The 26651-nt window shown below is 49.3% G+C and overlaps 1 protein-coding gene across 23 annotated transcripts in view; it reads left to right on the forward strand.

Annotated features, from left to right (window-relative positions):
- Positions 1-21929, forward strand: part of MKNK1 (MAPK interacting serine/threonine kinase 1) — a 46831-nt gene extending 24902 nt beyond the window's left edge. For 8 of the 23 annotated variants that reach the window (XM_074007568.1, XM_015436459.4, XM_074007574.1 and 5 more), the window contains 9 exons: positions 3179-3258; positions 4826-4899; positions 7503-7607; positions 11176-11231; positions 14544-14639; positions 16502-16696; positions 17696-17860; positions 19043-19086; positions 20535-21929. In XM_074007568.1, coding sequence (XP_073863669.1) covers positions 3179-3258; positions 4826-4899; positions 7503-7607; positions 11176-11231; positions 14544-14639; positions 16502-16696; positions 17696-17860; positions 19043-19086; positions 20535-20766 — 1047 coding nt within the window. In that variant the 3' untranslated portion in view covers positions 20767-21929. The remainder of the gene's footprint in view (positions 1-3178; positions 3259-4825; positions 4900-7502; positions 7608-11175; positions 11232-14543; positions 14640-16501; positions 16697-17695; positions 17861-19042; positions 19087-20534) is intronic. The other 15 variants (XM_074007612.1, XM_074007598.1, XM_074007611.1 and 12 more) reach the window with 5 other exon arrangements.
- Positions 21930-26651: the final 4722 nt, after the last annotated feature.

Raw genomic sequence — 26651 nt, forward strand, 5'->3', positions numbered from 1 at the left:
GCCTTTAATTAGCTGCAAGGCCTTGGAGTGGCTCGTGTCACCCCTCTGTGCCTCCGCTTGCCCTCTCCACATGGAAGAACAGCTGGATCTTGAGCATTGGTTCTCAAAATGTGTGCCCTGGACCAGCCTCAGCATCACTTGGGAACTTGTTAGAAATAGAAGCTACCTGGCCCCACCTGAGAAGTACCAACTCAGAAACAGGGGTGGGCCCAGCAATACACATGTTAACAAACTCTCCTAGTGACTCTGACACTCACTAACCCTTGAGGACTACTGATGTAGGAAGGGCAGCTGTGAACGCTACTGTGTATTAGAAGCCCTTAGAGCTCTAACAAAGCACACAGAGATCCAGGTTTCCAGATGTAGGATAGGGCCTGGATCTCTGTGGCTTGACCAGCTTCCCCATGTGAGTCTCATAGCCACCAAAGTTTGAGGACAACTCACCTAGAGAAAGGGTCTTTTTAAATCCAAGCTGATTTCAAATCACCCACCTGAGCCACCAGGTCAAGTGCCACCTCACACTGGCAATCCCAGCCCAATGGGATCCTGAAGGAAATGTTTTCTCTTCTTTGAACCAACTTTCCACAGTCCCAGCTGCGGGTTAGAAGGGTGAGCAAGTCTGCTAAGCCACGTTCCTTCCAGCTGGAGTATTGCTTCACATGGTAACAAGAGCACTATCTCAATTTCTTTTGGGAAACAGATCAGTATAAATTACAAGTGATTTTTAAAACATATGCCTAAGTGTAAATAGAAAAATTAGGACAGGCGTGGTGGCTCACACCTGTAATCCCAGCACTTTGGGAGGCTGAGGCGGGCTGATCACCTGAGGTCAGGAGTTCAAGACCAGCCTGGCCAACATGGTGAAACCCATCTCTACTAAAAATACAAAAAATTAGCCGGGCGTGGTGCATGCCTGTAATCCCAGCTACTCGGGAGGCTGAGGCAGGAGAATCCCATGAACCCAGGAGGTAGAGGTTGCACAGTGAGCCAAGATCACACCACTGCACTCCAGCCTGGGTGACAGAGCAAGACTCTGTCTCAAAAAAAAAAAAAAAAAAAAAAAAATATATATATATATATATATATGTAAGCTGGGCGTGGTGGCATGTGCTTCTAATTCCAGCTACCTGGGAGGCTGAGGTGGGAGGATCACTTGAGCCCAGGAGGCAAAGGGGAGCCAGGATTGCGCCACTGCACTCCACTCTGAACAACAGAGGGAGACACTGTCTCAAAAAAAAAAAAATTGATATATCTGTCTAAATGTGGTAAAAACCACAAACATAAACTGATTTTCAAAGGTTTAAATACGTTTATGGATGAGAGGTTTATTTCTTCAAGGTTGGATAATGGGAGGAAAACCTGGCCCTTCCTCCACATCCCCCCGGCATCTTTGGGGCAAACACTGGACTCTGGCTTGGCAATTCCTTGGTTTCAGCAGTTCTGCCCATGTTTCTTCTCTCCTCTACTCTTTCAAAGCTCCCTAGAGATGGGCTACTTCTCCCAACACGGCTCTACAATACTTAGCTTATTACAGCTTTTCCTACAGGCACCCAACTGATCCTAGAGTCTCAGGGTTGGAATGGAATTTCAAGATAACCTAACCCTGAATTTCCTCTATGACTGCCCAGATAGTTGTCCATTTTCCACTCCCCCATCTCTAGTAGCAAGAGCTCATTACCTCCTCAGAGAAGACTGCTGTGGAAAACTTGCCTGCTAGAAAGTTCTTCATAACTTTGATCTGAAATGCTTGGGGAATGAAGTTGAATCACTTCTGTTCCCCAGCACTACACCTCTCTACCCAGAAAATGGGCCCACTGTGGTTTACAGTCAAAGACTTTTTTAGAAAAGTACAGTTGATCATGGATGTCTGTGCCACATCGTTTTGGAGAAGTCTGAAGTCTCAAGGAAGAGGATGTCATTGTGCTGCCCACTGTGCACGTTGGAGCTGTAAGGCAGGGCTAGGCTCTGCAGATTTGCCCACAGGCTCGGTGTGCAGTGGTTTGAGGCTCCAGATGGGTCCAGAGAGCTTTGCAGAGGCAGCCAGTCCCTTTGGAAACCACCCTCCCATCTGTTGGCTTATCTGTTCCTTCAGTCAGCATTTACCAAGCATCTCAGGTAAAGGTGTGGAGGGGGAGCAGCCCACGGTGTCACAGGAGAGACAAAGCCTCCAGGTCCTCGAAGAAGTTAGAGCATCTGAGCAGGTGTGGAATAGCAAGGGCTTCGGAGTCAGCTCTGGACTGAGGGCAAATGTTTCATACCTCCCTATCTTTTGATGTTGTCATAAAGGTCAACTGAGATTGTGTTAATGAATTATTATTATTGTTATTTATTTATTTATTTATTTATTTTGAGATGGAGTCTCACTCTGTTACTCAGGCTGGAGTGCAATGGCACAATCTCGGCTCACTGCAACTTCCACCTCCCTAGTTCAAGTGATTCTCCTGCCTCAGCCTCCTGAGTAACTGGGATTACAAGCACCCACCACCATGTCCAGCTAATTTTTTGGTATTTTTAGTAGAGACGGGGTTTCACCGTGTTGGCCAGGCTGGTCTAGAACTCCTGACCTCAGGTGATCCACCCACCTCGGCCTCCCAAAGTGCTGGGATTACAGGCATGAGCCTCCGCACCCGGCCATAAATAAATCATTTAACACAGTGTCTGCCAAAGAGTAAGTTCTCAGAAGAGGAAGAGCCTACTTCTGCCAGGGGGATCATGGAGGCAGCCTCTGAGCTGGGTGTCAAAGCTTTAGCTCCTCCCCATGGTGTCCTCCATCAGCCTTTCTCCCTCCAGCATGAGAAGATCCTTCAGTAGACGCAGTAAATGCTTACCCTTAAGGCGGATAAGAGATGCCCACAGGAGGAGGAGCTGAGTAAGGTAGCTCTTTGTCTAGCCGGCTGCCTCAGTCTCCCCTGGGCAGCTGGGGGCGGCAGCCTCATTCACTTCCTTGGTGTTGTGCTTGGCCAGAGTGGAACGGGCTCAGCTGGGCTGGAAAGCCCTGAGGCCAGTCTGCTGCTTTGCCAACAGAGCCACAGTGCTGGTGTCACCATGGCCTAGGCCAGACTTCTGCTGGACACTGGATTTGGCCTGAGGATGGCCTTGCATTCTCCCAGAGGGCTCCTGCCAGGGGGCTGTTTTGAAGTCAGGCGGGTGTACATGACAGATTTTATTCTTCCCACAGATCATTGAAAAACAAGCAGGGCACAGTCGAAGTAGGGTGTTTCGAGAGGTGGAGACGCTGTATCAGTGTCAGGGAAACAAGTGAGTATCGTGTGATTCTCGCTGCTTCGCTGGGGGGACGCTTGGCCACAGAAGCGGAGGCTATTTCTTACTATCTCCTGACCCCAGCATTTAGCTCTCCTGTCCCCACAAGGCAGGTACCTCCTTCCACCTTTCAGTATTAGGGAGAGAAAGGAAAAGCAGCAGTAACATCTAAGGAGCTGTTGTGTCTTCTGAAATACTGTAAATAATCAGCAGTTCGGGCAAGTTAGAAGAACGAACCATCTGAATCAGTGGTTGTTGGCGGGAAATGGGGTTTTCTTTCTTTTGGTACCTGTGGAAACTAGGTTGACTGAGTGTTGACTGAGTGTTGCCTGGTAGAAATCTTTAAGGACTTGCCCTTAATACCAAGATGAGGAGAACTGTTAAGAATATTTGCTGCAGTTTCTACTCCCAGAATATTTACGTATGTGCAGATACCACTAAGATTCTGGAACCTTATCTAGCACTCCTTCTAGATAGCTGGGTCCAGGTCATCTCTGGCCTCAGTTCATTCTGCCCACCACCAGCTCCAAATGAGCAGCTCTCCCAGCGTGGCTTTAAATCAGGGTCACCTCTAAGACTCCACTTCCCCCTCTTTCCCTCCATGGCAGGGTCAGCAGGGAGCCAGTGGCCTGGTATTGATGGCTTTGTCATTAAGCTTGGAGGATGGGGGCTGCTGTTGATTTAACTCCAGGCACTGCCTTCACAATCTTCTTTCAAATGAGGCCATTTTGCCCATCTTATTTGGACGCCTTCACACTAGTAAAAGCCTGGTATCTCCCAAAGTAGTCAGCATTTTTTTTATGAGGGACAGATTTTTATTTTCAGCCCTGCAGCTTCTTAGTTCAGCATTAGAGACTCTACTTGGTTTATTTTATTCTTTAAAAGAAAAAAAGCCCCCAACACCTCCAATATCCAGGCTGGTGGCTTCCCTACTGAGTTACAAGACGACCTTGTTGGCGGAGCACTGAAATACTCGGGCAGACAGAGAGTGCTCACCGGGGAAGGCCACAAGCGCTACGGTGGCCGGGAACGCGGCCGTTTCATTAAGCAGCGCTTAGCAGTTAGGGTCTAGCGGTGCCCACGTTAGGCCCCAAGTCTATTTGACAGATGTTTCCATTTTCTCCAGGCAATGTAAATACTGCCCCGTGATTTATGGGCAAGAGGGAGGGCAAGTAATTATTTGCTGCTTGCCTCCAGGACACACACCTACTATTCAGTGTTATTAGCCGCAATTGCTTCCAGTCGGCTGCAGATTTTATTCAGTTTAATGTGACCGGGACTTTTTTATAACTCTACCTAGTGGGTTTTAGGGCTGGGGTTTGACAGCACAGACTTGGTGAAAACACCAGAGACTAAACATTATGGAAAGATAAGGTGACCTGAATCTTGCTAACACCATTGGCTGCTTCCACACGCGGGTCTTTAATAAGCATTCTGATTTCAAGTTGATTTCTGCCCCACTGCCAGGTGTTGTATATTTTTTTCATTGTATATTTGTAAGTAGACTTTAATATATAATACCATTTCCCCCCTTTTCCCTCTCCTCCTATTTTCCCTATTTAAGGAACATTTTGGAGCTGATTGAGTTCTTTGAAGATGACACAAGGTTTTACTTGGTCTTTGAGAAATTGCAAGGAGGTACTTACCGTTGAGTATGTGTGTGGACTTCTGATTAAGACCCAGGGTGGTGATCATCCATCATGAATCCCAGAGACTTCCAAAACGAGTCAAGCTAATAAAAAGGATGAAGGACTTAAAAACTGCCCTTGATTTGGGAGAAGGGAGGCCGGAGGGAAGGATGATAATTAGCATTTTGCAGAGCTTAGAATGTCACCTGTGTGGGTATTTTATAAATGCCTTTTCATTATAATAGGAGTCATATATAGATACACTTAGTAATCGATTTATCAATCCCATTTTGACATGTTCACTATTTAACTACATTAATTATGGGGTGGAAGCTCTCAAATACATTGTGAAGTCTAGAAAGGCTAAAACAGAGGAGAGGAGGGTCCTATTGTTTGGGACACAGACCCAGGATAGAAGGGAAGCCTGAGAATGTGCCATCCTTCAGATAGAAAGATGCCATCACACACAATCACTGGGGTGTATACTTAAGTTGCTTTTCTGACATAATGAGGTGGGGCAGAGAAGCCCTTTCCCTTCCCAGCACTCCCCCAATCTTAGGGCACACTTGCAAGGATGTCTGGAGCTGCATGGAGGGCCACATGAAGGGACTTGGTGGCTGAGGGAGCATGCTTTAGAAACCAACACAGCTATGGCTTAAGTCTCGCTCCATCACTTACCAGCCATATGTGATCCTGGGCAAGTCACTTAACCTTTTCCAAACAATATCCCCTTCTATAAAATAGAGATATTGATAGCACCTACCTCACTGGGTTGCTATGAATATTAAACGAGATAATTCATGTGAAATGCTTAGCACAGTGTCTGGTAGGCACCGAGGGCCCAATAAATGTTGGCTGCTAATATTATTAAAACAATTTGGTATGCTGGAGGCTGTCTTAGAATTATGTAGAGTAGACCAGGTGCGGTGGCTCACACCTGTAATCCCAGCACCTTGGGATGCCAAGGCGGGCAGATCACTTGAGGTCAGGAGTTCAATACCAGCCTGGCCAACATGGTGAAACCCGTCTCTACTAAAAATACAAAAATTAGCTGGGCGTGCTGGCACATGCCTATAATCCCAGCTACTCAGGAGGCTGAGGCAGGAGAATCGCTTGAACCTGGGAGGCAGAGGTTGCAGTGAGCCGAGATCACACCGCTGCACTCCAACCTGGGCAACAGCGCGAGACTCCGTCTCAAAAAAAAGAAAAAGAATGTAGAGCATTACTCTCTGCTTTTCCTTTTAGCAAATTTGAAAACGAGGCTCACTATAGCAGAGCAAGCTAGGACCTAGTCAGGAGCCGGTTTTCTGGGAATGTTCCCTAGCACATTGGGATCCGTTGTTTAATCTGGCAAATGAACAGGCTTTGGCAGTTCTTCCCCTTCTCTCATGCTCTCCCCATCCCCCCCAAAAAAAACAGTAGACACGTGCCATCTTTAGGACACAGAGATAATACCTGCAGCCCAGAAATACTGGCTTCTAGTAGTAAACGTAGACCACATGAAGCCAAGCCGCATGTTCCTGCCTGTGTCTGCCCCTGCACCACCCAACAACACATGACTGACTGTAAAGTACATGTTTGAAATGCTGCATGCAGATGGGATCCTCCGTCGCCCTATCAGTAAACTTAATGTAGCTTATTGAGGCCAGACCCAGTGTGGTTGGCTCAAGAGAGTCCATCCCTGCAGCAGTCAGACCACAAGTCCTGCTGGGGGCTGTCTGCACAGACTCTGAAGCCTAACTGCCCTGGGCCTAAGTCCTGGCGTCACCCCTTACTGGTGCATAATCTTGGGCACGTTCCTCGACCATTTTTCTTTTTGGCTTCAGGATCCCCCTCTGTAAAACGAGGATAAGTATACTACCCATTTTGTCCAATTGTGAGAATAAGACAGTTTATTTCAAGAGTATTCCATAGCACATGGCACTAGTAACTACTCAGTAAATGTTAGCCATTGCCAACAAAACAATAATAAATGGGAACACTCAGGAGGAAAACCCATTTTTTCCCCCTTTTCCCAGGCCTTTACATGTCTGGCAAGGGTGTGGCATTTCCATTTGAAAGTTTGTGCTCTTGTTTGGATCAGAGATCAGATGCAGGGGAGAAAATGCTGCTACAGAGAGTCCCCCTCAGCTCCAAGTGCCTTCAGTTTTATTCCTTTTGATTGCAGAAGCCAAATCAGCCCCAGCATTGTTAATATTTTTTGGCTCTCGCTTCTGAGCTCCTCATAGACAGGTACAGAAGAGAGCAGTGCAGTTTTGTTTAACAGACATACAAGCTGGTACCTCCTCTGTGCCAGGCCCCACACTTGGAGCTGGACAGGTAGTGATGAATAAGCGATGAATCCCCATGTCCCCACGCCAAGTTTTCCAAACTTGGGAAAACATGGCCTCTAAGAAGTTATACGGCCAGGTGCAGTGGCTCACGCCTGTAATCCCAGCAGTGTGGGAGGCTGAGGCGGGCGGATCCCTTGGTCAGGAGTTCAAGAGTGAGCCGAGATTGCACCACTGCACTCCAGCCTGGGTGACAGAGCGAGACTTCGTCTCAAAAAAAAAAAGGAAGTTATACTTACTAGAGCCCAAAAAGGCATTCTTCTGTGTCCCCTCTGCTCCCCAGGTTCCATCTTAGCCCACATCCAGAAGCAAAAGCACTTCAATGAGCGAGAAGCCAGCCGAGTGGTGCGGGACGTTGCTGCTGCCCTTGACTTCCTGCATACCAAAGGTGAACCCAGCCTTTGCCTTGGTGGGTGGGTTGGGCTGGCCAGCCTGTAGGTACCAAGGGAGGTGGTAGGCCAGGCAGAGGGCTGGTGCAGGAGATGGTGTGGCTGGAAGGCAGCTTGAGGTTTGAACATGCTCACCCATGGGAGTTGGGGGAGAAACAGTCCAAGATGGCTCCGAGGCTTCTGCTGCGAACGGTGGGTGGGTGGTAGAGCTGCTGAGCAGCATAGGGATACAGGAGAAAGAGCAGGGAGGAGAAAGCATAAATTTCACATTGAACAGGGTATGTGTGACTGTGTGTGGATGATGTTTCTTTTCTTAGATTCTTACCATGTGAGGAATATAAAGCTCATACACAATATGACCTTCTTAATGTGAATATCTTGGTGTTATTCTTTCTAGTCTTTTAAAATACATCACCTCTGTCTCTTTTCAAAATTGGCACGATAGGATATACATAGTTTAATATATCTTGTTCACAGTAAATGAAAAATATATTTTTCTTTTTCGTTTTTTTCTTTTTTAGACAAGGTCTCAGTCTGTCACCTAGGCTGGAGTGCAGGGGCGCCATCAGGGCTCACTGCAGCCCCAGCCTCCCTGGGCTCCAGTAATCCTCCCACCTCAGCCTCCCAAGTAGCTGGGACTACAGGTGTGTGCCACCACGACCAGCTAATTTTTGTATTTTTTTGTAGAGATGGAGTTTCCCTATGTTGCCCAGGCTGGTCTCAAACTCCTGGGCTCAAGCAGTCCTCCTGCCTCAACCTCCCAAATTGCTGGGATTACAGGTGTGAGTCACGGTGCCTATCTTATACTTTTCTATTAACATGTACATTTGAGGTATCTGTTGAAGAGCACATTGGTAACTCACAGGTTACTAGATTTGATTTACACTTCAGGTTACAGTCCCTTTCCTATGACTGATTATTTAGGAACTTTTGTAGTGATTTAAATCTTTCCACACATTGTTTTTACATTTCCATAAATCCGTTTGACTATTCCATACTTTTTTTTTAAATTTGCCTAACAGCAGTACCCTGGAAAAAATGAATTCTGGTTTCACGTGTCTTCTAGCTATGTGTTCTATCAGTAATAATGCCTACCCTATGGTGAGAATTTGAGATAATAGCATCATAGACTGTAGTTAACACTGTATAGCACTTGGTATGTGCTAGGCACTATTCTAAGCCTTTTATAGATGAAAAATGTGTACCTTGTGTTTGTATTGTATATGTGCAGCATAGATGGAGTATAGTTCCTGGTATGTCATAGTTCTTCAATGAATACGATTTATTTCCTCCATCCTCACCCCCCCACCAGGAAGAAAGCATTTTTATTCCTAATATTCCGTTAAAGCATTCTGCCTGGTGGGGGTGGGAGTGAAGTAAATAACTTGTGACTTAGGTCTGCCCCCTCTCTGTTGTGGATGTTGGCCAGCCACATTGGTTGTGGGTGCCCGGGACCAGTGGGAGGCATGCTACTCACACGTTCCACCTGGTGCCCACAATCCGGTGCAGACGAGTGTGGCGTGTGTCCAGGAGGTTCAGGTTCGCGGAGCCCACCTCCCTCCTCCGGTGGCTGAAGGAGGTCTGCATACCAACAGCGCCCATGTTGGGGCCCTGACTTGCACCTAGGATGAAAACTGGAAGGGGGTGTGTGTGCCTTCCGCAGCATGATGAATAGCAGCAGCTCTGTTTCTGAAAGCTGGGCTGCATAGAGGTGCCACCTGCCTGACAAAGATTTACAGCTGCTCCCCAAGCTGCCTCTGTAGACGGGAAAACTGGGTCATGCTTTTTACAAGATCCACCCCTTGGAGGGGGTGGTAAAGGCAGGTTTTATTATTTATTTATTTATTTATTTATTTACAAGAATGCACTGAAGGGAACAGAGGCCGGTGGTGTCTTTGGAGTTCTGAGGCGCTTGTTAACATGTAGCTGGCCAGCTGCCCATGTGACTCGAAGTTGGAGGGGATGAAAAACGATTTCCAGCTGAACTTGGCTGTTTGCTAAATAACTTCACACGGGGAAGATGAATTGGGCAAGAATGGGTCAGCCCTGAAACAAGTTCCATACTTTTAAATACTGGACACATTGCAGCTCAACCTCTGGGAAATGGACCGGAGCAGCTCGATGACTGCTGTGCTCACACGGCAGCCCCATTATTACAGCCTGGCTCTCTGAGTTCTCAGGCTGAGGGACGACTGGGCCATGGGCGCCTATTTGGAGAGTAAGGCTCCATGTGCGGCTCGTGATCCTTCTGTGGGAGCACTTGCTGTAATGGAAAATATCTTTCACTTTTAGTACGGCGAGCTGCAGAGCAGTGCTACTCAATTTGTGCAGCCTGGACTGAGTTGCTCTGGGTTCTTGTTCAATTAGGTGACTGATGAAGTTACTGAGCTTGCTGGAGCTCAGGTTTTTCTTCTTTAGTGAAGTGCCTCCCGTGGCCTGGGCCAGGCCTTTGCCTTCTAGTCGGGAACTGGAGGACTGCTGAAAAAGTTGATCACTGAGGGAGTTTTAGTGAAGTAGATTTTGCTTTTCCCATCACCCCGAGAATCCGCTGCCGCTTTCCAGTACTTCCAAGCTGTAGCTCTGACTCTTGCTGAGCCTTCCAGCCCTGTCTCTGTGCTGCATGTGCTGTGGAAGGAAAGAGGAAAGGGGGGTTTCTGTGTCCTCCACCAAAACACCATGGCCCTGAGTTAGTTCTTTGTCCCTTTCTGTGGTTGGAAGAGGGCTCTCCCCCAGGTGCCTTCTTGGCCAGGTCAGCAGGTTAACCCCTCATGGACTAAGCTGCTATCTCCAGTCTCCGTCAGGAGTCCTGGCCAAAGTGCAGGGGTTTTCTCTTAAAAACAGCAACCCCGGTGGGCCCGGCGTGGCGGCTCACACCTGTAATCCCCATGCTTAGGGAGGCCAAGGCAGGAGGACTGCTTGAGGCCAGGATTTCAAGAACAGCCTGGGCTATAGCGAGACCCCATCTCTATTTTAAAAAACAAAAATAACAGCATCCTAGGGGCAAAGCAGTCTTTGCTGTGCTGCTGGCAGGGCTGCCTTGGACATGCAAAGCAGGTGAGAAGGGAATCGGTCGCTTTGGGAGATTTGGTAACTAATACTTGCTCCTCTGAACATTCAGAGACTCGCACTGAAGGAATTTTTTTTTTTTAATCGGCCACACAAGAAGAAATGAGGTAGAGCAGTTAAGCCCCTGAGATGCTCTTAAACAAGGCACTAATTATTTCTGCATTGCTGTTCCAAGCATTGCCGTTTGCAGAGCTCTCTGCTCTGCATTAGGCCTTCTTCTTGGTGGTCACTGTGGTGCTGAGGGGTAGGCTGGCTGGGATTCATTTAGCCCTTCTTATCCCTGCCAGACTTCTAAACCTCTTCAAAAGAACCTGCAGAATCAACTGTGCTTTTGGTTTGTGTCTCTGGTTACTTCTGCCTCCTGCAGCTCGTTGATTTTTTAATGTACCATAATTGGGAATTAATCTGCGAACAACAGCATTTGGAAAAAATTAATTGTGTGTGGAATGTTGGATAATTATGTGCATATGTTAACCATTTTTTTGCTCTTTGTCATGTCAGGCATTGCTCATCGTGATCTGAAACCAGAAAATATATTGTGTGAATCTCCAGAAAAGGTACTTTGGGCCTGGTTTGGAATGTTATAGTTTATACCTACCGAGGAAGCCATCCTTGCTTTCAGGATGGATTGTTAGCAGTTCCGTTGGCCTCAGGCACCAACTTGAACTGATCATCTTGGACATGTGAGAATGTTACACTTGCTGTGTGATGTTTCTGCCCATCCTCATCCTTTCTTCGCTCTTGATCATCAGTGTGATTGATGTAAGCCTGAGAGTTTGGAAAATATATGAGACCTACACAAAATTAATATTTTCTAGTCCAATGCACCTACTTTTATTCAGTTGATGTAAGTAGTGAAGACCTTTGTTTTGTTTTGTTTTGTTTTGTTTTGAGATGGGGTCTTACTTTGTCACCCAGGCTGGAATGCAGCAGCATGATCACAGCTCACTGCAGCCTCGACTTCCCAAGCTCAAGTGGTCCTCCCGCCTCTGCCTCCCAAGTAGCTGAGACAACAGGCATGTGCCACCACACCTGGCTAATTTTTGTATTTTTAGTAGAGACGGGGGTTTCACCATGTTGACCAGGCTGGTCTCAAACTCCTGAGCTCGAGCAGTCCACCTGCCTCGGCTTTCCAGAGTACTGGGATTACAAATGTGAGCCAACACGCCCAGCCAAACAACTTAATCTTATATGAAGCAGATCTCTTTAAGTAAACGGAAGTGTATGAATTTGACAAATTCTGTGTTTAGTAGGAGAGATTTAGGCCCTGGTGGTGCTGGGGCCCATGTTCACAGCTCTGCGTGTATATATATGTGTGTATTCAAGAGCATATATATTGTGGTCTGGATGAAGCCATGGCTCATAAATAAGAGGTGGCCTTGAATGAATGAGTCAGTCTGCTACTCACAACTCTTTTATGGGGAATAATAATGGATTCGCTCAAATAAGATCTTGTGACTTCCTATCATTGGTTCTGTCATAGAACTTTATAATTTATTATTATGATTACTACTGATAATTACAGTGAACACTTCTTGAGTGTTTACATTGTGCCAGGCACTTATATTTATTTAGTGTTTATAAAATATGAGGTAGTTACTATTATTACCTTCATTTTATGGACAAGGAAACTGAAACAGGAAACATGTATAGCCAGTGAGCCATGATCACACCACTGCACTCCAGCCTGTACAGCAGAGACCCTGCCTCAAAACAAGAAAGTGAGGAAAGGAAAGGCAAAAGGGGGGAAGGAGAAAGAGAGGAATAATTGGGGCCAGGCAGTGGCTCACGCCTGTAATCCCAACACTTTGGAAGGCTGAGGCGGGAGTATCACTTGAGGCCAGGAGCTTAAGAACCTGGGCAACAAAGCGAGACCCCATCTCCACAAAAAATTAAAAAATTAGCTGGTCACAGTGGTTGCATGCCTGTAGTCGCAGCTACTCAGGAGGCTGAGGTAGGAGAATTGCTTGAGCCTGGAGTTTGAGGCCAGCCTGGGTGATATAGTGAGAGCCCTGTCTCTTAAGAAAAAGAGAGGTTAAGTTTCAAAGGACATTATCTATCAAGAAAGTGAAAAGACAATCTACAGAATGCAAGAAAATATTTGCAGATCATATATCTGGTCGAGGTTTAATATCCAAAATATATAAAGGATTCCTAAAACGCTACAACAAAAAGACAAACCAATTTAGAAATGGACACGGGACTTAAACAGACATTTCTCCAAATAAGGTACACAAATGTCCAACAAGTACATGAAAAGATCCTCAACATCCTTAGTCATTAGGGAAATGCAAGTCAAAACCACAATGAGATACCACCACATACTACTAGGTAGGCTGTAATTTAAAAAATGGAAAATAGTAAGTGTTGTTGAGGATATGGAAAAATTGTAACCCTTATACATTGCTGGTGAGATTATATAATGGTGCAACTTCTGTGGAAAAGTTTGGCGGTTCCTCAAAGGCTAAACACAGAATTACCATATGACCCAGCAATTCCACTCCTAGGTATTACCCAAAACAATTGAAAACGGACACTTGTATACCAGTATTCATTACAGTATTATTCACAACAGCCAAAAGGTAGAAACAACTCAAGTGGTCATCAGCAGCTGAACAGATAAACAAAATGTGGGACATACATTCAATGAATACTAGTCAGCCATAAAATGGAATGAGGTTTTGATACATGAATGAACCTCAAAAACATTATGCTAAGTGAAATAAGCCAAACATAAAAGGACAAATATTGTGTAAATCTACTTATATGAAATATCTTGAATTGGCAAATTAATAAAGACAGAAAGTCTTTATTAATTAATAAAGTCAGATTGGAAGTTACCCAGGGCTAGGGGAAGAAAGAATGGGAGTTATGGCTTAATGCGTATAGAGTTTCTGTTTGGAGTGATGGAAAAGTTTTAGCAACAGATCGTGGTGATGGTTGCACAACCGTGTGAATGTACGTAGTTAATGCCACTAAACTGTCTACTTAAAAATGGCTAAAATCTCATATTTTATGCTTTATATTTTACCACTAATGAGAATGAGGCTAAATGAAAAAGAAAAGAAGAAAAATAGAGAACAGGGGAGGGAGGAAGGAAGGAGAGAAAGAAGTTGAGGGACTTGCCCAGGCTTCCCGGCGAGGACATGGGTCTCAGAGAACAAGCATTTAGTTCACTCGCTGTGCTGCTTACACACCATGTAGGCCATTCTCATCCATTCTCATGTGTGCACCCAAACTGCCCCTCCTGATTGGCTCCAGAGATGAGGCACCTGTCTGTGGTCTCAGGCGCAGCATCCAGTTCTGGTGGACTTGGTTACTGTGTTGATGCCACCTACAGTGACCAACCATCCCAGTTTTCCCAGGTTTGAGGGGTTTCCTGGAACATGGGACTTTCTGTGTTTAAACTGATCAAGTCCCAAGCAAGCCACCCCAGACAAGTTGGTCACCCTAAGCCACCTGAGGCGGTCAGGGGTTTTACTGCAAGCTCCTTTGCACTCCACTGAATGGGCTGCAAGAAGTCTGTCTCTCAGGAGTACATAGTAACTTCCCTAGCTGCTGTGCTGCAACCTGTACCATTGTTTGCCAGCAAGAGTTCCATTCTTACTTTGGTCTGAGTTCACAATAATCCGACACCAAATAGTCCACCCATTTTTCCCTTAGTTGGGAAATAAGAGAGCACAGGGAATAAGACACTTGGGAAGAAATCCTCAGAGGACTTCTTGTTAACCTCCGGAGAGCAAACATGACCTAATAAAACCAGCTGCGGCGTGACAGCCACTCAGCCATGCACCCATACGGCCATGCCTGGCTCCTCTTGCCCTGTAGTTTCTTATGTCTGTGACGCTGGCTTCTGTTTTCCTTTTCAGGTGTCTCCAGTGAAAATCTGTGACTTTGACTTGGGCAGTGGGGTGAAACTGAACAACTCCTGCACCCCCATAACCACACCGGAGCTGACCACGCCAGTATGTATGCTTCCTCTGGGCTCCTAAGTATTTGGAGTGTTTCCCTGACCCAGAGCTGGGAGGTCCAGAACAGAGGGTTAAGGATGGCAAACCAACTGGACCTATCTTCCTGCTGCCTGAGTGGTCATTTTGCTTACTGCTCTGTGTTCGTGGCTCTCAAGCCTCCCCTGACCCCTTAGTTGCTAATGAAACTGACACTTGGACTGTTAGTTTGGGGTGAGCCCTCTCTGCTGATGAAGAGACAGATTATATCTATAAGCACAGGCTGGCCATTTGCAGTGGCTCATGCCTGTAATCCTAGCACTTTGGGAGGCTGAGGTGGGCGGATCACCTGAGGTTGGGAGTTTGAGACCAGCCTGACCAACATGGAGAAACTCCGTTTCTACTAAAAATGCAAAATTAGCCAGGCGTGGTGGTGTATACCTATAATCCCAGCTACTTGGGCAGCTGAGGCAGGAGAATCGCTTGAACCCGAGGGGCAGAGGTTGCGGTGAGCCGAGATCGCACCATTGCACTCCAGCCTGGGCAACAAGAGCGAAACTCCGTCTCAAAAAAAAAAAAGCACAGGCTGAACCCTGACTCCTGACCCAGGAGAAGACAGACCCTACTCCCAGGCCAGCCCTTTTGCCTATGAGCATTTGGGAGTTCTGTAAGCTCCATTCCCACTGCTGAAGGCACAGCGCAGCCCCCTTGTGATGGGGGATGGGGAGCAGTCCTCCCTGACTGGACAGGATAGTCTCTCTGTGGTGGGAACTGTGAGGTCTCAGTCTATGTGCACGTGGGATCGCTTGGCCAAGTTAGCCTGTTTGCTTCTCTGATTTCACATTTCATGACCAGATGGTGCTGCTTGGAGCTACTTCTTCCCAAGACATCTCTTGTACAACTAATAGAGTATAATTCTGATTCTTTTGAGATTTGTATGCTTCACAAGTAAATTTTCCTAATAACCCTTTTAAGACATGCCCTTAATATGCCTGTGTTGTATCTTATTCTAACCAACATTATCAGGAATCTTTATTAGTTTCTAACACACCGGGCTACCTTGTTTTCAAAGTCATTAACACTAAATGCCAATAACAAAGAAAATACTCTTTCTTGAGAACACTTACCGTCTTTCAGTCAAATTAGTTTTGCAGGGTATGTGGAGCGGGGAGGTGGTTCTTTCTTGGTGAGCCTGAAATAGTGAAGAGTGGAGCAAAAAGAATGTGTTTGATTCCTATCAGCCGTTTTCTACACAAGGGTGAGAGAAAGGAATATTGGATTCTGGTCCTAGGTGTGCCATTGATGTGCTCAAACAAATCCCTGTCCTGTTCTCGGCCTCACCTTTGCCATCTATAAATGGGAGGGGTGGGAAGGTTGGATTTGTTCTAAGAGCTTTTCTAGCTTTGATGGTCTCTTAATTCTAAATTCTTACACTTCCTGCTCTGAGCTAGCAGGGGAGCTTGACAGGATTCACTTTAAGAAATCATGCTGTGTGGAACTGGATCTCCCTCCCAGAGCCATATTCTTGGTGCATTTAAGTACCTGTACATGAAATATCTGTTTATAGGAAGCTGAGGCAGGGAGAGATTCCTGGAACTTCTTGGCCAAGGGTCTTTGCCTACTGGAGGAGGAGCTGGAAGGATAAGGTGACCTGAACTGCTCCTCTGGATACTGGGGAATGATGGGGCTCAGTCTGCAGGTGCCTTGGTGGCATCAGGCGGCTCACTGGCTGGCCTTCCTGATGACTTCCTGCTCTGTCTCCCGTCCTTCCAGCCTCCTGCTCCAGTCCCATCACAGTCTGCTCTCTGCCATCCCCTCTGCTGTAACTAAGCCTCTCTGTTCTCTGCCATCTCCCTCTCCCCCAACCCTGGCCCCCACAGTGTGGCTCAGCAGAATACATGGCCCCTGAGGTGGTGGAGGTCTTCACGGACCAGGCCACATTCTACGACAAGCGCTGCGACCTGTGGAGCCTGGGCGTGGTCCTCTACATCATGCTGAGCGGCTACCCACCCTTCGTGGGCCACTGCGGGGCCGACTGTGGCTGGGATCGGGGCGAGGTCTGCAGGGTGTGCCAGGTGAGTGCGGCCCCAGGAAGCACTGCGTAGACCCTGCTTGGGGTCAGTGTGGTTGGGGGATGCCAAGCAGGACTGGGCTGGGAGAGCGTTCCTGATCAGGATGGGGGCTCATAGTGCCCTCTCCCCGTCTTGTCAGGGTGGCCACGAGGTAAAATAGAGATAATCAGACACTCTGCCCAGCTGGGAGCTCAGGGCAGGATTGTTAGAGAAGATCATGCCTGAACTGACTCTTTTTTTTTTTTTCTCTGAGACAGAGTCTCACTCTGTCGCCCAGGCTGGGGTGCAATGGCACGATCTTGACTCACTGCAACCTCTGCCTCCTGGGTTCAAGTGATTCTCCTGTCTCAGCCTCCTGAGTAGCTGGGACTACAGGTGTCCGCCACCACATCTGGCTAATTTTTGGTATTTTCGGTAGAGACAGGGTTTCGCTGTGTTAGCCAGGATGGTCTCAATCTCCTGACCTTGTGATCCGCCTGCCTCGGCCTCCCAAAGTGCTGGCATTACGGGCGTGAGCCACCACGCCCGGCCCTGAACTGACTCTTAAAGGGTGCATCCTGCCCTGGGGAAGAGGGACAAGAATCACAAGTAGAAGGAACCGCACAGGCACAGACGTGGACACATGAAATAGCTGGAGTGTCTAGGAAGGAAAAGTGGAGTAGTAGGTTGGTGGTAGTGGGAGATGAGGCCTGAGAGGTTCACAGAGAGTCCTCTAGGAAGAGCCAAGGAATTTGGGCTTTGTTTTGTGGGCGATCTCCACTCATCACCCGTCCAGCCCACCAAGGGTATAGCCATCCTGGCCTGCCAAGGGCATTCTGTATAGTTTGCTCATCTAGGGGATAGTGCGGGGTGAGTCTGGGAAGAGGCCCCAGTCTGTGGCATCCCCAAGCCATGAGCTGCAGCTACAGTTGAGCTCAACTGAAGCTGGTTGATCAAAACAATGACAGGCACATCCTGCCCATCCCTGGCAGTGTGGCCTCAGGAGGAATCTTTTGTACCTAGAACAAGCTGTTTGAAAGCATCCAGGAAGGCAAGTATGAGTTTCCTGACAAGGACTGGGCACACATCTCCAGTGAGGCCAAAGACCTCATCTCCAAGCTCCTGGTGCGAGATGCGAAGCAGAGACTTAGCGCCGCCCAAGTTCTGCAGCACCCATGGGTGCAGGGGGTGAGTGACTCTGGGAGGGGTGTTTTCCACCGTTCCAGGCTGTGGCATGGCCACAAGGAAGCTGTCACGCCAGCGAGTGCTGAGCACCAGCCTTGTGGCTGGCACAGCTGAAGCGGACAGCGTCTATCCCTGTGTGTGTAGAGCGAATCAACTCCTCCTGTTACCCCAGACTGAGCCCCTTACAGGCCGTAGACTTGGCTCTAACCTTGGCCACAGACTGAGCCCCAACAGAGTCCTCTGGGGATTTGTTACCTGCAAGCATCCTGTTGTCATTTGAAGTCTGTAGCATCCTCCCCTTATATAGAAGCATCATTAGCTGAGAGCACCCAGAAGCGAGCAAGGCCTTGCTGCGCTGATTGGTGTGTGGCCGAGTTGGGGCACATAGGTTCTCCTCATGGTCTGGGAGTCTGGGTACAGCTGGCCTGAAAGGCAAGTGATGGTATTTTTTCCCTAAGCTTAGAATTCATGTTTTCACTAGAAAACATTTTTTAGAATCCTCCTTGGCTACTCACAATACCTGACCTCTGCCCTCCAAGGGGTCTGCCAGATGCTCCCATGACTTACTGGTCTCCTTGGTGTGCCGGGCCCTGGCCAGCCTCAGCGACCCTACCAGTGGAAGGAGGCAAGCATTGGCAGCCTGTGTTACAGTCGGGGACCCAGTTGGAGTGTCTAAGTGGCTCATTCCCAGACCCATAAGTGAGCACCTACCACATGCCAGAGGGACAAGTGAGACCCAGTCCCTGTGTCGACGCTCTAGTGGAGAGAATAGACAAGGGGATAAGTTACAGCGTGATAAAGGCTTCTAAACAGTGCTAGGGGCACAAAGGGAGCAGGACCCCACTCCCCACCCCAAGCCTGAGACTGAGGCAGGAAGGTGGCAGGGAAGGGGAAATGTGTGTCACAGGTGAAGTGACCCTTGAGCTGGGTCCTGGGGGATGGTTAGGACTTTGCCAGGCAAAGGGAAAGAGGGGCTTTCCATGCAGAAGCAGCTGTGTGGGGGCTGCGCCTGCAGATTGTACCTTCCTTGCTCTGCTTGGAAGGCCTGACCCTGCAAGCAAGCAGAGCCGAGTCCCTGTGCCAGGCCAGCAGCCTAGAGTCACCTCCCCACTGCTGGCTTGGGCGGGGCAGCTCTTGGAAGGAGGGAGCAGTGCTTTACCTACACATCTGTCCTTCCCATTCTAGCAAGCTCCAGAAAAGGGACTCCCCACGCCGCAAGTCCTCCAGAGGTAAATGCTCTGACCACCCCCACGCCCTGCTCTTCCTCAAGCTCTCCGCCACCATGGGGGTGGAGGTGGGGCCCGGGGAGCCCATCTCTAGGCTCAAGTAGCCTTCTCCAAAGGGGCTCCCTGCCCATTTCCCCTCCTCACTCTCTTCTCCTCTACTCTGGATCTATCTCTCACCCTTCCCTGCCTTCACCTAGATTGCTTCCTCTGCCCTCCAGCACCTTAAAGGCCCCTCCTAGCACTGTTGGCAGGAAAAAAAAAAAAAAAAATCTGTTTTTCCCATTGAAATGTAACTTACAGCCCAAAGACAGACCTTACCCATGGGTTATTCACATGCGGCTTCCCTCTGCCCTTGCATGTGGTGAAAGGAGCAAGAGTGAGGGGCACGTACAGTACTAGACGGACGGTGATAATAGTGGCCACTAGGATTAAGGCCTTACCATGGCCAGGCATGGTGGCAGGTGCCTGTAATGCCACCTACTTGGGAGGCTGAGGCAGGAGAATCGCTTGAACTCAGGAGGCGGAGGTTGTAGTGAGCCGCGATGGCGCCACTGCACTCCAGCCTGGGCGACAGAGCAAGAATCCGTCTCAAAAAAATAATAAGTCCTTACCACATGTCAGACGTGGTGCTAAGGGCTGGATACAATTATATCCATAATCTTCACGATGAATTTAAGAGAGGTGTTCCGGATGAGAGAGGTGAGGAGTGGCAATCAAGTTAACTTGCCTAAGGCCACACAGCAGCCCTGGGCTGTTTGACTCTGGAGCCCTTTCACAGCTGGATTGCCCTGTTCCCAAAGAGCCAGGGCTAAGCAGTGTGGGAAACCGTTTTGGCACCAGCCTCATGGCCAGCTTTTAGGAGCTACACAAGGAAGTCGTACACCTCCGTAATCTCAATTCGTGTGACCCAGTTGCTATTGCCCAATTTGAGTTCCTACCTGACTCTCTAGAGCAGCCTCCAGATGCCTTTAGGTGCCAAACCTCAGATCCACCTTAGAAGATTTATTCTGCAAACCCGAAGTGCCTGTCCCTGCTAGTCCTGAGCTAGGTGCTGGGGACGTGACATAAGCAGCGCAGGCCTTGCTGGGGGAGCTTTTTCCCCACCCGGGCCAGGCGAGGGAGGGACAGGTGCGTTTAATGTGCCCGGTCTCTGCCCCTGGTAGACCTGTATGTAGCATTGTGGGAGCTCAGAGGAGGGTGCCCTGAGGAGAAGGGGGAGCTTGCCCTTACCATCAAGTCCAGGGATGGTACTTGGGGCTCAAATTACAATCCCTCAGTCAAGCCAGATTCCAAACCTAGGCAAGAACTACTTTGGAGAGAGCAGCCCGTCCCGGCTCTGGGAAATCTGGTGGGAGTGCAGCGCCACAGCAGCGAGTGGGAGTGTCCCGGAGCTGGCCTGGCTGACCCCAGAGTCCTGATCCTCTTTTCTGCGCTTTGCCCCGGCCCTGCAGGAACAGCAGCACAATGGACCTGACGCTCTTCGCAGCTGAGGCCATCGCCCTTAACCGCCAGCTATCTCAGCACGAAGAGAATGAACTAGCGGAGGAGCCAGAGGCACTGGCCGATGGCCTCTGCTCCATGAAGCTTTCCCCTCCCTGCAAGTCACGCCTGGCCCGGAGGCGGGCCCAGGCCCAGGCCCAGGCAGGCCGTGGTGAAGACAGGAGCCCGCCCACAGCACTCTGAAATGCTCCAGTCACACCTTATAGACCCTAGGCCTGGCCAGGCGTTGTCCCCCTGGAAACCTGTGTGGCTAAAGTCTGCTGAGCAGGTGACAGCGTCTGCTCTGTGGCTTCACTCAGGCTTTTTCATCTAGAAGGCCCTAAAGTTCCCACCAACCCCCATTTCCCTAGGGTCCTAGAGGAAAAAGCTTTTTCCAAAGGGGTTGTCTTTGAAAGGAAAGCAATCACTTGTCACTTTGCATAATTGCCTGCAGCAGGAACAGCTCTTCGCTGGGCTCCACCTGCTCACCGCCTGCAGATCTGGGATCCGGCCTGCTCTCACCGCTGTAGCGGCGGCGGCGGCTGCGGCTGCAGCCTGCAGGGAGAAGCAAGAAGCATCAGTTGACAGAGGCTGCCGACACGTGCCTCTTCCCTCTCAGCTCTGTCACCCTCCTCTGGCGGTCCTTCCACCTTCCTCTGTCCTCCGGATGTCCTCTTTGCCCGTCTTCTCCCTTGGCTGAGCAAAGCCATCCCCTCAATTCAGGGAAGGGCAAGGAGCCTTCCTCATTCAGGAAATCAGATCAGTCTTCCGGTCTGCAGCACGGAGAAGCACATAATCTTTCTTTGCCGTGACTGAAATGTGTCCCTCATTTATCATCCCCTTTGATTGTGATTGCTGCTAAAGTCAGTTGTATTTTGTTTTTTTTTTTTTTTTTTAAAGTTTGGTTTTTTTTTAACCATGCTGTTCCAGCAAAGATGGGACCTTAATCTCCCACTGCAAGCCCATGAACTTCCCAGAGTGTAACGGCTTGCTCTTTCTGGAATGTCCATGCATTTGGGTTTTAATCAGCAGTGCCCTATTCTAACTGATTTTAAGCTGTTCCTATGACAAGCTTAGAGACAGCGTCGGTGTCTGCTGCTGTGTCCCCAGGTCTTGTGTGGGTGGCACAGATCTGGGCAGTTAGATGGAGCTCTGTGCCTGAGGTGAAGCCACACTGGGGTGAAGCCTCACTGCCCTGTTTGAGCGACGCAGTGCCTGCTGCCCGAGTTCGTGAAGGTACAGCCATTCAGATAAGCTGAACTGTTGAGTTACATAAAGAAAATAGATTTGCATTTGTCAGGCAGACGTTTATACAACACCATGGTGCTTTTATACATTGTGCTTATTTTAATAAAACTGAAATTCTAGCTGTGGCCTATTTGGGGGTCCTTTTTTTACCTGCAGACCTGAGAAGGAGACTGGCCTTCTAAACTGGGGCTAAGTCCAGCCAGGTGGGGAGAAGGTATCTCTTACCAGGACCCCTGAATAAAAACCACATTGGACCCAAAAAACAAGGTGAAGGAGAAATTGCTTTTTTTTTTTCCTAGGTGAGGAAATGAAATTCATCAAACATTTATCAATTGCTTCTTCTGTGCCAGGACCCAGAAATGAGTAAGAAACAGCCTCTGCTTTCTAGGAGCTCCCCATCAAGTGGTAGAGGTGGTGTTAGCGACCATGACACAGGAGACTTCAGAATGTACTTTGATAGATGTCCTCTGTGCCCAGCAGCCCATAAGCAGGAAACAGATTTCCCCTCTGTCTAAAGCATTACTAAGCCTTTATCAAGGGGGTGTCATGTACCCAGGACTATGCAACAAAGAAAAATGGTGTCTCCCATCCACAGCCCTCATGTACATCATGCAAAGGACCTTGTTGTCCATTGTCCCAGGCGATCCTCAGAGCCGGACAGGAGAGGACTGGGGTGGAAAGGACCTTTATAAGTTCCCAAGGAGGTGGCAAGGGAGGTCTGAGAGTCTGGGCGGTGGCCTAGGTGCTGGTGACAGCTGCTTTCCCTCGGGAGGGCAGAGAGGGGAGATGGGATTAGGGCTCTTCACTTGGGACAGGTGACAGGCCAGGCTCCCAGCTGTCCTGTGCCATGAATGCCTCCCCGTTGACAATACATACTGTTTGTTGACAGTCTTCCCTTGACAGTAACCCTGACACCCTCACATCCCTTTTTCATCTACCTGGAGTGGGCTTGGTGAGGAAAACAGACCTGCAAAGTCTGACCCTTTTGGCCCACAGACTCCCAGCCCCTGGAGACCCAGAACCAGGATACAAGTTCTATCCCTGAACTCCAGCCCGGCCTAGTGGGAGGCCCAACAGGAATGTGACTTCAAGGGGGCTTCCTAGGTCAAGCACTCTCCACCCCTGGCACACACCCTGCCCAGCTGCAAATCCCCCAGACTCTCAGGCCTTTGTGCCTTGGCTCAAGCTGTGCCCTGTCCCAGCCCACCTCCCCAGCCTGGCCCACCTGGCAAGGCCCCTCTCATCCTGCATGGCTCTGCTTAAATGCCATGACCTTGGTTTTGCCAGCATTGTCGTCCACTTACTAAGTAACAGGTACTTTCTAAGAAGTTTACGGGCATTAGCATTTAATTCTCAGCAGTCCTATGAGGTAGGTACTATTATTTTATCCCACTTGACATGAAAAACCAAGCAGAGAAAGGAAAAATAGCTTGCCCAGGGCTATACAGCTAGGAATGGTGGAACTGGAATTCCCTCCAGGAAGGCTTGGGACCCAGCGCTGTGCTGCCTGCATTCAAATCCCTGCTCTGCCACTTACTAGCTCTGGGGCTTGGGCCAGTTACTTAATCTCTGAGAGTTTCTTCAACTATAAATGTGGATGATAGTGCTTACTTCATGGAACTGTGAAAGTTACAAATTAATAAATGTGAAGCATTGAGAGCAGTTCCAGGCCCACATAGTAAGTACTCCATAAATGTTAGCTATGATAGTTTTAGCTAATCGAGTAGTCCCCATTGATCCACAGTTTCGCTTAATTCCATAATTTCAGTTACCTGTGGTCAAAATAGATGAGTACAACACAATAGGATATTTTGAGAGAGAGACCACATCCATATAACTTTTATTACAATATATTATTACAATTATTCTATTTTGTTAATCACTTACTGTACTTAATTTAGAAATTAAGCTTTATCACAGATATGTATGTATAGGAAAAATCATAATATATAGAGTTTGGTACTGTCCATGGTTTGAGATATCCACCAAGGGTCTTAGAACGTGTCCCCTAGGGATAATGGGGGACTCCTGTATTTACTGTTGTCTGCCAGGGCAGAATTACACAACTCACGGTCCCAGTGCGGGAGACGAGCCCTCCCTGGTCCTTGGCTCCGGGAGCACTCTACAGAAGCACTGTGTGCTGTGGAGATAGATCTAGGCCTCTTCAGATGAGCCAGGCCTCTGTCCCTCTGTGGGATCCTCCTGCGGACAGGCTGCTCCGTCCCTCCGGGATGCAGTCCCTGGCCCAGAGGGGCAGCTGTGGCACAAGGGGAAGAGCCTGAAGTGGGGACCAGAGCCCTGGGTTCCAGTACTGCCACTATTCACTGGTGACCTTGGAAGTTCTGGCTCTGCTGGACAGAGGCAGATCCAGCAGACGCACTGAGGAGGCTCTGAGACCGCAGAGCCCCTTCCAGGCATGGGACCTGCGGTGATGGAAGGCAGCTCCCCAGCTCCAGAGCTCTCGTGTGGGCGGGGCCTAGAAGGAGAGAGCTGGTCCCAGCCAGTTGGAGCGTCTCAAGCCTCAGACCTCTCTTCTAAAACCTAATGATCAGGCCTTGGCCCCAGCCCCAGCCCTGATTCAGCTGGACCCTGAGGACTCCTGTCTGAGGGCCTCTGGGCACAGGGACCGTCCAGTCTTTGTCCCTCTGTATGTCTACCTGCCCGGGCTCTGGGGGCCCCTCCTCCCTCCTGGCCGACTGCCCCTCCCAGACCCAGCTCCATGAACAGTGGTGCCTTGGTCCCATGCCAGCACTCCAGCTGCTTCAGGTCTGGAGGGGGCTGAGGAGCAAGGTCCCCCCAAGGCTGGCACTCTTGTTGCCATGGTAGCCGTTGCCTTGGAAGCCGCTTCCCTGACTTCAGCTTCCAAATGGTCCAAGAAAGCTACCCGTCCTCTGGGGTATTGGTGAATTAATCATGCTCTTTTCCAGGGTTCTCACCCCTCAAGGAAAATAAACAGAACCAAACCAGACTGGGGCCTTTTCGCCCACTGTTCCTCCCCACCCCCACGCCACACTTGGACTTGGTGCACTGAGAAGGAAAGAGCATGGGCAGACGCTCTCCAGCCCTTGCCTCAGCAGGAGACAGAGAGAAGAGACTGGGTGATGGAATTCAGCAGCGTGCCCGTGGCCTTGCCGTGCCTGAGAACTGTGGCCTCCAAGAGCACCCAGGTTCAGCGGGGAGGCTCCGATGCTTGGGAGGGGTGGAGGGTTGGTGGGGAGATGGAGCCCTGGTGCCTTGGGCCTCCCTCTCAGCATGACTCACAGAGAGGTTCCTGAACTCATTTACCTATTGCTGTGAGCACATCACTCAAGGACACACTTACCTTTACTTTTTCAGAGCCCAAATTGAGGGAAGAATTGGCAGGCCTCCCTCTCTACATCACAACTGTTTTGGAAGCCTTCAATGACACACTCCTGGTCCTGAGGGAAAGAGGCAGGCCTTGACTGATTTTTGTTGTTTTTGTTCTGTTTTGTTTTGTTTTCTGTTTGCTTGTTTTGAGACTGGATTTCACACCCATCGCCCAGGCTGGAGTGCAGTGGTGTGATCTCGACTCACTGCAACTTCCTCCTCAAGCGATCCTGCCACCTCAGCCTTGAGCCTCCTTGGGCTCAATCGATCCTCCCACCTCAGCCTCCCAAGTAGCTGGGACTACAAGCATGCACCACTGTGCCCGGATAATTTTTGTTTTTGTAGAGACAGGGTTTTGCCATGTTGCCCAGGTTGGTCTTACACTCCTGGCCTCAAGCAATCCCCTGCCTCAGCCTCCCAAAGTGCTGGGATTGTAACCCCACCATGCCTGCTCCCTTGGCTAATTTTTTAACACAATGTCTCCCTCTGAAGGTGGGGCTGCCAATTCCTCTGACCTCAAATAAAACAGTGTTGAAATTCAGGGGCAGATAGGCCAGAGTACTTCCCAGCAGGGCAGGATCCATGAGGACTCTGGGGCAATTCTCCTGTCTCCCCATGTCTTAGATTCCCCACCTGTTTTATAAAGAGCTGGGACGGCCCTGGTTCTGTGATCTTGGAACTGATAAAGGCTCAACGTGCCTCTCCTTTGAGGTCAGAGTGTTTTCTGAGATCTGAAGCAGTGCACAGGTGCCTCTGCCACCCCCGTCCCCATCACCAGACAAGGCAGTGGGCTCGGGGAAGTGGAATGGCTGGCCCGAGCCCCATAGTGCAAGGTAGAAAACACGGCCCCAGGAGCTTCTGTCTTGGTGAGGGTGTGAGAGAGTCGCCCTCAGCCTTAGACTTTGAAAGGAGCCAGAAACACGTTTCATGGACAATTATTTTGGAGGCTCCTTCTAAAACTAAGTCAGTGGGGGATCAATTATGTGTGACAGAGACATGGGCTATGATTTGATGCCTAATTAGAGGAATAATCAGATCTCATCCAGGCAGGAGGCACAGCGGATGCTGGCAGCAGCTCTGTGGCTGGGGAGTGCCCAGCTCCAGGGGCTTTCCCTCTGTGGGGGCCAGGAACACAGTCCAGGCCCATCTTGGCGCTGCAGTCACCCCTCTCTACAGACTCTTGGTGAGCTGAAGCTCCGCTTAGGTGACCCTGGGCCTTCTCAGGCCCCCTTCTCCACATACAAGGAATGCCTCTTGCTAGAGACAGAGGTTCCCATGTGTCCACAGCCCTCCTGTTTGATGACTGGAGGTGGTCATGCAGTCCAAGGCCTCTCCCTGAACTCTGTCCTTGTGTCCAGAAGACTAGCTCAGCTCCCTCCCAGCCATAGCATTCTGGGGAGCTCACTCCTGGAACCTGCCCTCAAGGGGCTGTCAGTCTACAGAAGAGATAGAACAAGAACAGGTGGAGGGACGAGAAGTTGAGCCTGGTGACA

Source organism: Macaca fascicularis, chromosome 1 (genome assembly GCF_037993035.2).
Source record: "Macaca fascicularis isolate 582-1 chromosome 1, T2T-MFA8v1.1".
Taxonomy (NCBI): Eukaryota; Metazoa; Chordata; class Mammalia; order Primates; family Cercopithecidae; genus Macaca; species Macaca fascicularis.